The following is a 13,039-nucleotide window of genomic DNA, read 5'->3' as shown; positions in this document are numbered from 1 at the left end:
TTATCTTACTTTTTGTTCTTGTTTACACATTGTTGTTATGTCATTGGGAATAACGAAAAAAATGTTTTAAATTTTTGTCTAATTTTTAACCTCAGTTTCATATGGACATGCTTTATTAAAATGTTTTGTTTACAAGAAAAAAGTTTTCCATTTTTTTTTTTTTTTTAATACTTTTTTTTATTCATAAATTTAGAAGAGTCTAATTCATTGCTAATACGTAAAGGAGCGAATAAATTTATTCTTTCATTTCACTGTGTTGTTACTTGCACATTTATAGGATGTAATGGTTTAAGCATTGAAAGGTGAGTACTTTTATTTCTTCTTAAACAATTAAAATTGGTTAGAATGTTTCTATGTGTAGTATACATGTGCATATATTTCAACGCCCCACGCAGTTCCCACTAACCGTTATATCTCCATTTCCCGAACTTTTATTTTATATTATTTTATTTTTTGTAGATCCCTTCGCAATCCATATCGATATCGATTTGTAAAACTCCAGTTTTGCTTCACAGTACATGGGGAATTTGTGGTGATTCAGAAACACACGCTTCATTTCGCAAGGCCAATCTTTAACTTTTTCCACTCCGGGTTGCACAAAACAGAGGAAAATCACACGTCACAAAGGAGCTGCAAAGAAGTTACAAAAAAAAAAAAAAAAAAAAAAAAAATAGATACAAATCTTTAGCAAAATAAGACACAAACCATAGATAACAAGGAGTAAAGGAGGAAAAAAAAAAAAAAATGTGTTATTCCAACATATAACCATATATATATGAAAAAAATGAAATCAAGAAATATAAAAAAATTCTTATCCATTTTGTGTATTATATTTTACATATATGAATATGGATATGTAAGAAGTATCCGCTTTGGGAATCGCAAAAATCAGAATTATAATGGAGAAAAAGAAATGAAATTAGGAAAAAGTGGACAGCTAAAAGGCTTAAAAAAGTACACAAACACTTTATCTAATAATGTTTCAAGCAATAGTGGGTATAATGTATCGTTTGTTAGTCAGCAAAAAGTAGTTGAAGATGATGACGATGATGATTTGGAAAGTCTGTACGATGATGATGACGCTTCTACCATTACAGGAGGTGTGTATACATATGAATATACATATACATGTGCATATCATTGTCCACTATTAGCCCTTGCTTATATTTCTGTTTTTGAAAATGTGAATATAAGAAATTGCATAAGTCGCGATATAGACCCACATAACTAGATGTTGTGATGCTTTATATGAGTATATGTGGTTGTCTATACGCAGAAAAGAAGAAAAAAAAAAAAAGAATGTAGTGTGTTCCTGTATATACATATATGTATATATATATGCAAACTCATTCTTATCACTTTCAAACTTACAGGCGGTTCTTCGATAAGTGATGATGATGATCTACAGTTACAGAACCAAGATGGGGATGAAGAGGAGCAGGAAGAGACTCAGCTAAGTACCCCTGACGATGATGATGAACATAGCAGTAAAAATAAAATATAAGAAACTAAAACGGTGCTTATGCATGAATATACATATGTGACATGTGTGTTTATATGTATGAATACACGTATGATACATGTGTAATTATGGACTTGTTTATATGCATACCCAAAAATGTATTATTCATGTGCAGAGAAAGACAAAGGCTTTAAGAAGAGTTTAAAGTTGAGTAAACAAGAAAAATTGATAGAAGATAAAAAAAATGAAACTAAGAATACTTTTAAGAATTACCATTTTGAAGATGAAGAGGAATCCCCTTACAAAAAGTTGTTGGATAAAAATAAAGCACTTAATTCGGGTGCCCGAAATGATGATGAGGAGGAGGAAGACGAAGAAGACTCAACTCAATCAAATACTAGGAAAGCAATGAAGAAAAATTTGGATGTGTTTCCAGGTTTATATTTTGCAGGTATTGGCTATGATTTGCTTTTTGGAAATCCACTTGGGGAACCAGACACTTTGACTGATCCTGGATATAGGGCACAGATTATTTTAATGGATTGGGAATTGAGCAATAAAGGAGTTGCAAATGACTTGAGTACTTTACAACCCTTGAATGGGTGGATCAGAAAGGAGAATGCCTGTAGTAGAGCGGAATCGGTATGTCTAACCAAATCGCACAAAAAGTGCATTTTCGAGGTGTATCAATTATATAGTAAACGTTCTTGTTAACGACCCAAGCTTAAAAGGTGTTATCTTTATACATATGCGTGAACTCTCACGGATGCACATACACATGAGGGCACAAACACATGAGGGCACAAACACATGAGGGCACATAAACATGAGGATACATACAACATTTGAACAATTGCATCACATTTCTAACCACTCCATTACAGATCAAAGAATGCAAGAGTGTTTCAGATTACACAAAAAATTTGACAGCAGAGGCCAGTGTGTCAGGTAGCTACATGGGCTTCGGGGCCTTCTCGGCATCCTCTGGTTATAAGAAGTTTCTTCATCAAACTTCTAAAAGAACGAGCAAAACGTATTTGGTCAAGTCTAATTGTGTTAAATATACAATTGGACTTCCTCCCTATGTGCAATGGTAAGTGGAAGCTGCTTTTTTTTTTTTGTGTAGAGCGGGGAGCGGCAGGAATATTGGCCTAACCAGGCTGACATGTGCATATACGCAAACACATGCATATATACATATACATGCATACTTACATATTTACATACTTACATATTTACATACTTACACATTTACACACTTACGTACATACCTACACGCACACCTAGACACACACACTTTATCCTCACAATGAGGCAATTTTCTTTCTTTCATTTACAGGAAACAAACAGTTGCATTCAAGAATGCCGTGGATAGCCTCCCACCTCACTTCATGGGCCTAGAACAAGATAGCGAATGCGCATCAGATGTTTACGAACAAAAGAAAACATCAGAAGAGTGTGAAAATGTGAATGCTTGGATTATGTTTTTCAAAACTTATGGAACGCATGTCATTATGGAAGCTCAGTTAGGTACTTGAAAGAGGGGCGATTGCTATCTTTTCCCTTTTTGCCGTCATGTCAAAAAAGGGGAGGAGGAGGAGAAAAAAAAAAAAAAAAAAAAGACGAAAAGGAAAGAACGAACAGGAAAGGACGAGCCGGAAAGGGCGAGCTGGAAAGGGCGAGCTGGAAAGGACGAGCTGGAAAGGACGAGCCGGAAAGGGCGAGCCGGAAAGGGCGAGCCGGAAAGGGCGAGCTGGAAAGGACGAGCTGGAAAGGACGAGCTGGAAAGGACGAAGCGGAAAAGGCGAAAATACAAAACAAATTCTTCCCCCCTCCCCCTTTACATATAAACACGCATGCTGAACAAACAGTGTGCACATTTTTCCTAACTTGACACCCTGAAATATGCACGCAAACTTTTTTCCCTCACTTTCGAAAAATTACAGGTGGAAAAATAACAAAAATCATAAGTGTGGAAAATACATCAGTGAATCAAATGAAAAAAGACGGAGTGAGCGTAAAGGCACAAATCAAAGCGCAGTTTGGGTTTGCAAGTGTGGGAGGATCAACGAGTGTTAATTCGGAAAATTCTTCTAAAACGGATGAAGATAAATATGAAATGAGTGAAGAGCTAGTTGTAATTGGAGGAAATCCAATTAAGGACGTGACCAAGGAAGAAAATTTATATGAATGGTCTAAGACTGTTTCAAAATATCCAATGCCAATAAATATAAAGCTCTTGCCTGTGTCCAACATTTTTGAGAATGATGATTTGAAAAGCTCATATGAAAAAGCCTTCGTTTACTACAATAGATTATACGGATTTTCCCCTCATGACACTATGCAGAAGGATGAAAAGGACATAGTTAAAATAGTAAGTAGTGATACAACCAAATCAGCTGAGTGCTGACGAGCGAAATTGATCCACCACCACAATCCCCCAAAAAAAAAAGGAAAAAAAGGGGAAAAAAAAAAAAAAAAAAGAAAAACATTTATGAACAGTAGCACATAACACTTACATTGTACGAGTCATGCATACCCACTTTTCTAAACCACTCCACTCACGACTCACTCAAATATATTGTGTAAACTTTCTCCCTTTTTTGTTCCCATTCCCTAACTACAGTTAACAGGATCTACAACGGTCACCAAAAGTGGCTCTCCACCTATAAGTGCAGAATGCCCAAACGGGTTGGTTGTTTTATTCGGTTTCGTTTTAAAGCAGAATTTCTGGGATTATATTAACCCGAAATCATATGAAATGGAAATTTGCGAATCTGGCACTAATAGTTGCACATCAAAACAAGGAAATACAAATAAATATGACGTCTCTTATGCGTATATTGAATGTGGAGAACAAGCTTTACCTTTTACTGAACAGGTAGTTAGTGTAAGTAATTCTACTTACAATAAATTGACCTGTCCAAATGATTACTCCATTTTATTCGGATTTGGAATATCTTCTTCCTCTGGCAAGCACAAATCGGCTCTTTACACTTATTTAACACCCTGTCGTCCAGGTTAGTACACCTCGCTAGGGCATCCATATAATCTGTAAATATATGTACATACAAGTATATATGTATATATACATTCGCTTGTGTGTGGTATATAACCCCCACAATTGCCCTATATCACACACTACGCGCACAAACATTTCCATTATGCACTTTCTACATGCTGGTACACATAAAGCATGTCACTTATTTCGAATTGGTTTATTCTTACTCTTCGCGTGAATGTTAAAACCGCGCTTGGGGATATGTATATTGCACTTGGTTACAATTGGGAATCTTTTCCACTTTACAAGAGCACTTGTCAATAATATACAGACCTATAAAGATATGTACACATCCATATATATACGCATCCATATATATATATATATATATACATACAAATATATATATACATATATATGCACGCTTTACTACGTTTTATAGGCTTGAAAAACTGTTCCCTAAATATGAACAGCGAAGATGACAAAAGCTATTTGTACCTCGTCTGCGTAGATCCAACAATATGGTCAGGATTAAACAACTTATCTCTTATCGCGAAGGATGATTTGCATACTTATGTAAACAAGTCAAAGCAATTTAATGATGGAGAATTAGTTGTCACATGTCCTTCTGAGGGTACTATATTAACTGGTTTTTACGGAGAAACACATACCTCGGCCCCTTATGTAACTGCACCCTTTGGAAAATGTGCCAAGAGTTTAAAAGCATGTTCAGTTCACGGATGTGGTCAGGGATTTGGGTTACACAATTACAGAACATTGTTTAATGTGGTGCTATGTAAAAATAATTAGTAATGCATGCGCAAATGCATATATATATATATATATATATATATATATATATATATATATATACATACATACACACATACACATGTGCGTAAATGTATATGAGTTTATGTTTTTCAGTTTTTCCTTTTTTTTTTTTTTTTTTTTTTATTTCGTGTCGCCTCCATTTTTCCCCTTTGTCTATTTTTTAAGATTTCTTTTTTTTTTTTTTTGGACATTCCCTTTTCTACAATGATTTTTCATTACAGTTTAATTTTTTTTAAAAAATATTCAATAGGTAAACGGGTATTTTTTCACCATTTGGCCTTTTACATTATTGTTTTTGCCCATTTTAACACATTCTTTTAACTTTGCGTGCGTTTTGACACAACATTTTGCAAGTCTCGGTACACACCTTGAGGAGCTAAAACTAGTAAAAGTATTTCATAAAAATCTAAACCTCATAAACGCAAATTGTGTAAAACAATATTTTAACATTAACCTTAAACCGTAATAAATGGTGTTTTTATATAAGTTGTGTAGGACACTCAATCACCTCACCTTATCCTTTTTAGGAACCCCGGGTATTCACAATAAAACAAGTGAAGGAAGGAAGTGTGATGATCAACTCCTTAAAGAAAAAGAAGAAGTCAATGTATAAATGTGAATAAATAATATGGATATTCCCTCCTAAAGCAACAGGTAAAAATATGCCTTTTTTACATTTTCTTTCTTTCTCTTTTTTTTTTTTTTTTTTTGTCATATTTTCCTAGAATAAAAGGAAAATATATATTAATTTATACAAATTTAAAGTTTTTTTTTTTTTTTTTTTTTTTTTTTGTTTTGTTTTTGGAAGAGCTATCTCAAAATTTTTACACAATTTAAAAAAGATGTAAAATATAGATATTCATAGAAAAAGACAAAAATTTACAAGCAGGCAAAGACAAATAAAAACATGCACAGCTTAATTATAACATGAGAAGAACAAAAAAAAAAAAAAAAAAAAAAAAAAAAAAAAAAACGGTTATAAAGACAAAACAAGAGTGTAAGGATAAGTGCCCTTTAATTTTTATGAATTATTCTACAGAGAAGAAACATATCGAATATAGTAACGTGGGTAGATCGACAAAAAAAATAAAAATAATAATAAATAAAATAAAACAAAGTAAAATAAGCAGCCATACGAGCTAAACGCTGGCATGAAAAATAAAACTTTCTCCTCCCCTGTTCAATCAATTTTAAATTGAATCGGAAGAAAAAGCCACAAAAGATTACCACGTGTCGTGTTCAAAAAATGAGTAACGAACGAGGAGGTGTAGAGGTAGTGGTTATAATATGGTGAGGTTTTGTGGTATACTTTACTTTTTTTTTTTATTTTTTCCCCCCATATATATATATACATACACACACCTGATGACCACCGTTTTGTTCGCACTTAAGAATTGTCGACGAAGACGCTGTATGAGTAGACATTCCTGGACTCATTCTTACACATATCAACCGCCTTGATCTCATCTAATATCCATGTTCCGGCCATGGAACCCTTTGGTAACAATATCTTGTGAACCACTTGTGCATAGTCTTTTCCCTTAGGCAAGAGGGTTCTATTCACATGACTTGAATGTATTCCACCATGAGGATCCCTTAAGTGTACATAAGCATAGAACAATCCAGATAAATCATCATGTATGCCAAATTCAACGGTAACTTCTGTTTCTCCATCATGGTGTTCATTAGCTGGTTTGCTGGTAACCCTAACACCAGTTACAGTAGGCCTAGTTCTATCCCTAATAGCTGAAGTTTTTAAATCTGCATAATACTTATCCGATGTAACATTAACTATGTTTTGGTTCCCTGCCTCATCTTCTACAGCCATCTGACGAAAGTAATATCTACTACTTACACAGTATTGTGGAATGTGTACTGGGTTCATTACTTGAAAACATTTTAAATTCGTAACATTCATTTTTGTATGTGCTTTGCATGCTTCCATATTAACTTGTCTAAATCCACTGGTTTTAATATCCCTCACAAAATAATCATTATGCAAAGCATTAACATCAAACTCAGGATCGTATGATGAGTAAGTATGATTACCATACGAATAACTTTCATTATCCGTTGAGGCGAAATTAGCGAATGTTCCTCCATGTATCTTCAGTGCAGTATTTTCTAAGATAAGCATGCTTAATCTTAGTAATGAGTCTTCAGAACCACTTCCATTATATGGATAGATCTGAACTGAGTCTAACAATGCCAATGGTTGTTCAATATCTTCATCCTGGTTATTCACATACATATATAAGAGAAAAGATCCTAATCCTGTGTATCTCTTTATATCATTTTGTCCAGTAAATGATAGAGATTCAGCTACCCATTTCCCTTTACTTTCTGAAGAATTTACATCAAATTCTGCATATAAGACATGACTACATTCTGAACGATCTGCTGTGTAGAAAAATACATCTCGATACGTTTGCTGCTCTGAGAAAAATCTTGCATGAGCATATTTTGCACATCCTTTATTTCCATTTGATGATAAAAGGTTTATATGTATTTGTACCTTTTTATTTTCAGATGGATTTCCCTTTACTTCTACTCGTATTTTTTTTACCTTTCCAGGATAATAAAATACTTGATTCCCTAAATTTATAACTTCAAATTTGTGTGTTCCTGAAGTGACATAAAAACTTCCACTAAATAAATTCTTTTTTATCCAATTGTATTTTTCACTACTTCTAGAATTCAATAATTTTGGATTCAAAACAAAGGAAGCTATAGATTCTGCAAAATCTTCTGCTGGTGTCTTATCATGTGCATAAGCAGAAACAAATCCTATTTCATTCCTAGTAGCCCATTTGCTTGGGGATAAGGGTTCTTCATACCATTGTCCCGAAGTAACCCATTCTTTTATCAAATCAACAGAAAGAGTATTTACATAAATAAAGTGTCCAATCTCATGAAGAACTAAGTGAGAAATATCTTTATAATTTATAAATGCTAATTCCATGAATTCGATAAAAGAATTCCTAGTAGGACCAGCAGGGAAAGCCACTGCAGGGGCAGTAGGATAAACGGGATGTTTTAGTCCGTTCTTTCTTCTAGAAATATAATTCAATCCTTTTACTTTTTGAAATCCTTTTGGATATTCATCCCACGAGGTGGCTAATTCGATAAGTTCCTCTAAATTCTGACTCCATGGTTGATAATCTTTATGTGAATATCCTGTAACTTGTTCAACCTGTTGGGGATTTCTCACTGGGTCTAACAATTGAACCCCATGTTTTTCTTCAAAGTAGGTAACAAATAAGTTATAATCATCTGCTAGGATAGCTCTTATTATTACCTTTTCTAATCTCCTTGAATAATAATTTCCATTACTACTTTGTGTTTTCACTTGCTTTTTAGAATATTCAAATGCACTGCTAGATACACGTACAATTTTGGAATAGTCAGCATCATCCTCTTCATTGTAAATCTCTGAATCCATATCAAATGCTCCTAAATCACCTTGTACTAGAATCCATTTTTGATGTTTCCTTTGACGTGCTCTTTCCTCCTTACTATATGCAACTAATTTAACACATTCGGGGAAACTAGACAACACATTTAGTAGTCTGTCTGAATATTCAGAGCCCCAATATCCGTATAATTCAATTCCAAAAAAGGTTTTCAAAGATGCTGAAGCAGCTGACCCATCGAGTTTCAATTCATTTGATAAATCATGTCCATGAGTCCAATCAGCATCATCATTATGTACTACATTTATATGTTCCAATGCAATAGGAGCTGTTGATTGTAACTCCCATTCATATATAAACAAGTTGGAAACATTTGGATATGGAGTTATATCAATAAAATCGCTATAATCTGAATTTACAAATTTGCATTCGGAGCAAGGTACATTCAATTTTATAGCACTCGGTGTTAAATAGGTAGATCCAAAAGTACGTAAATAATATCTTCCTCCATGAACAATAAATTTGAAATATGGATTATCAGCTGTTACTATTACTACTTCTAAAGAATCGAAACTATTTGAGTATTGAGCTCCTAGAGCTATCGATATCGGTTGTCCATCTTCTATACCTTTGACTGATCCTGTAATCACATAAGTTTTATCATTCTTATCTGTGGATAAAAGAACTTCCCTTTCATGCATTAAATTTGTTAAAGTTGCTGATGTTTGCATAAAGACAGCTTTCCCATATGGGCTATCATTATCTGCACTTATATAATTTTTTTCTCTTAAATTTGATATGCCTACTCCTCCCCTGCTTAGAAAATCTGTCCCTACTGATCTTTCTTCTGAAGATCTTAAGTTTTTTGCAGTGTTCAAGTCAAAATGTCTTATGCTGTATATCCAAGTAACATTCACAACGGAAATCCACAGGAAGAGGATCTTGAACAAGATATAATTTCTCATTTTGGAAGCATGTGATGGATTTTAAAAATGTTCCAAAGAGGTCAAAACAAAGAAGATTAAACGAAAGAGAAATGTTTAAAGAATCTGTCGCTTACACATTTCATTTACAGAAAGATAGCTATCTTTCAAAAAAAAAAAATTACACTTTAAATATGTAAAATTACGCACAAGCATGAACATGTAAGCATGGGCATGTGATGTTTGGTTGGAAAAGTTCTACATGAAAAAAAAAAAAAAAAAAAAGATAAGGAATAAAGAAAAATAAGAATGGGAAAAAATATATTCATGCAAAGTTGCAACATAAGAATTACACACAAAGTTATGCATTAACATAAAAAGTATGACATGGGAAGTTTATGTTAGTATGTGTACGTTAGAGATGTTATTACATACACATTACAAAAGAGTAGACAAAAAAGGAGAAAACAAAAAAAATGTAACGTAAAGGATGGAACAAAAATAGGTATTCATATATATGTGTATACACAATAAAATTGCAAGAATTGTATACAAATAGAGGAAAAAATTCATAAAAGTTATTGTTTGATATGCAAAACTGGATATAAGAAAAAGGGTAACTTGCTATAATTTAGTTTTAAGGTATGTTAATATTATCTTTTACTTGGTTGTTCATGTCTTTTTTTTTTTTTTTTTGGTTTGTTTAATAAACTTTTTAGCAATTTATTTTTAAATAAGTTGTTAATTATTTTTTCACTTATTTTTTTAATTATTTCTTTAATTATTTTTTTAATTATTTCTTTAAGTTATTTCGTTAATCTTTTTAACTTTTTTTCAAATTAGGAAAAGTTACAAGAAAAAAAAAATATAACACGTGTACATTTTTATAAACATTTATGTGGACGCATTTATTATAAACAACATTTTAAAAACATTTAAGAAAATTGCAAACACATGCAACAACAAATCGAAAGGTTAATCCCTTGTACACAAATAGCCCTTGTTTTTGTACTTTGTCATGCAATTTTAATTGAGCTCAGGACAATCCTGATCCCCTTCTTCTTGGTTGTGCTTAGTTACATGTGCAGCTACACATTATCATACTTGGCTGCACTTAGCGTTATGATTCCGTATATTTATTTTTCCCCTTATTTTGTTTTGTTTTTTGTTTTTTTTTTTTTTTTTTAGCTATCTCAATAATATTTTAATTAATTTTACTAATACATGCTATATCTGCACGAATATAAAATAATGTAGCAACATACATGACAATTGTGTGTTTTCCATATACAGTTTGTATGGTGTAAAGAGGAAGAAAAAAAAAAAAAAAAGAAAGAAAAGCAGAAATTCTTGATATGTAGAAGAATATATACACTTAATAATTTAACGTATTTATGGTGAAATAGTTATTTATATATATTTTTTTTCCTCTCTGAACCCACAACATGGTTAGATACATTTTTACATGCATAAACCCCAAAAAAAAAAAAAAAAAAAAAAAAAAAAAAAAAAATTTGTCACCTGCTCATACCTTTAAAAAAAGAAAAAAAATTTGGCTACCCACTTTTACACCAAAAAAAAAAAAAAAAAAAAAAGTGCATGCATATTTATAAGAATTAAAAAAAGAAAATTATTGTGTTCAATTAAAATAAACAAAAGTTAAATGTATTTTTTATAAGCACTTGTTCTTTCTTTCTTTTTTGAATACCTCATATGAATATATAACCCTGTCTAGTAGCTACATTTCAACGCGTGCACATGGATTATTTTCCGTTGTGGATCTTGAAAAAGTATATTACAAAATTACACCCATCGTTTTACGTGACTCATTTAGCAAGCTATTCATTTGCGAAAGAAATTGTCCAAAAAAAAGATAAAAAAAAAAATAGGTATTATAACAAAAATAAAAAGAAAAGCAGAAGAGAAGAAATTTATTTAAGAAAATTGCTTCACCATTTTGGTTTCTTAATCATGAACATATCTGTTAAAAATTCGTCAATTTAATTAATTTTTTTTAAGTTTTCTGCTTGAATTTTTTTTTTTTTTTTTTTTTTTTTTTCCTATTAAGCTTACATTTATAAAGAATAAAAGGAGGTATCAATTTGTAAACAGATTAACAGCTGCTATTTTGTCTGCGCTTCATATAACACAATAATGGCAGCATTTTAATATAGGCAAATTGATGAAGATGCAACATTTAGTATTTTCTGTTTGACGTACGATAAAAAGGAAAACCCATTTGGATACTTTTTCCGATACAGGGAAAATTACTTGAAGGGGAGAACATGCATGTATATATATATATATATATATATACACATGCATACCTTTTTTAGCCATTTCCTTCACCTAAATTATTCTTATATTCGAATGCCACCGGGATGTTAAATTCCCTTTTGGACGAAACGAAAATAGTGAACACATGTGATTAACATTTCGCATATTCACGACTTTTTCTAGTGTGGGTAGAATGACGCATAAATAACTCTAGTAAAGATGACCTACAGAATGTATTTTATAAAATTTTATACGAACAAATTATTATGGAAAAAGGAAATCCAAAAAGAAAGTTTTTTTTTTTTTTTTTTTTTTTTTTTTAAATTTGCTCATTTTATAGTGAAAGGGTGTATGCACTGTATCTCTTCGACAGCTACTATGTGCTTCTTTTTCGTATTGTAAAAGACGTGTGTATAACCCTAATTTTTGATAAAAAAAAAAAATCCAAAGTCTCCACGAAAATAATTTAACGTTAATATTAATTAAGATTGATGTGTAAATGAAATAAAAAGTCACTGTCGTGAGAAAGCTAAACAAGTTTTCACTATTCATACCTAGCAAGGAGAAAAATGCAAACAATTAGACAGAAAATGTATCCTTATATTGACATTAAAAAGAAAAAAAAAAGGTAAAGGTAACATAAGAGGTGTGGGTAACAAAATAGATCTTATATTATTCTTGTAACACATATTCATGTTAAGTGATAAAAGACCCTTTTACTTTTTTTTTTTTTTTTCTCCTTTTCTCTTTTCATATCACACACATATAATTCATTTTTTTTTAATGAATTGTTTGCTCAAATGGGATAAATATGTGTATTATGTCTAATGAACAAAGTGTGACGTCATTATGCACTTTTTTTTTTTTTTTTTTTTACAATTTAAGGGTACAAAAAAAAAAAAATAAATAAAAAAAAAAAATAATAGCATAATAAAACGAATAAACAAATACACATTTCAATATATAGACATATGATAATTTATAATTGGGGATAAAATACTTAAAAAGGTCAACTTGGGAAAAAGATATGCACGTCACATACGATATCAACTTTGTGTATATATATGTATTATTTAATTGTTTGCATTTTTAACTCTCCCGTTATGTGTTCAGGGGAGAGGACTGGTGA

At 31.7% G+C, this 13,039-nt stretch overlaps 2 protein-coding genes across 2 annotated transcripts; one reads left to right on the top strand and one right to left on the bottom strand.

The window, feature by feature from the left end:
* Positions 1-784: 784 nt before the first annotated feature.
* Positions 785-5,273, top strand: PGO_030660 (perforin-like protein 1; the record flags this gene model as incomplete). The annotated part of the gene is made up of 8 exons (XM_028686054.1): positions 785-1,100; positions 1,374-1,487; positions 1,638-2,104; positions 2,347-2,555; positions 2,802-2,992; positions 3,409-3,836; positions 4,089-4,482; positions 4,906-5,273. The coding sequence occupies 8 exons, from the start codon at positions 785-787 to the stop codon at positions 5,271-5,273; spliced, it is 2,487 nt and encodes an 828-aa protein (XP_028541855.1).
* A 1,411-nt stretch (positions 5,274-6,684) lies between these two features.
* PGO_030650 (sporozoite invasion-associated protein 1) lies at positions 6,685-9,675 on the bottom strand (the record flags this gene model as incomplete). The annotated part of the gene is made up of 1 exon (XM_028686053.1): positions 6,685-9,675. One exon carries the CDS (start codon positions 9,673-9,675, stop codon positions 6,685-6,687), a length of 2,991 nt encoding a protein of 996 aa, XP_028541854.1.
* Positions 9,676-13,039: the final 3,364 nt, after the last annotated feature.

The sequence above is a fragment of the Plasmodium gonderi genome (genome assembly GCF_002157705.1).
Source record: "Plasmodium gonderi DNA, contig: Chr03, whole genome shotgun sequence".
NCBI classification, from domain to species: domain Eukaryota; phylum Apicomplexa; class Aconoidasida; order Haemosporida; family Plasmodiidae; genus Plasmodium; species Plasmodium gonderi.
This window is presented reverse-complemented; position numbering and strand designations above follow the sequence as displayed.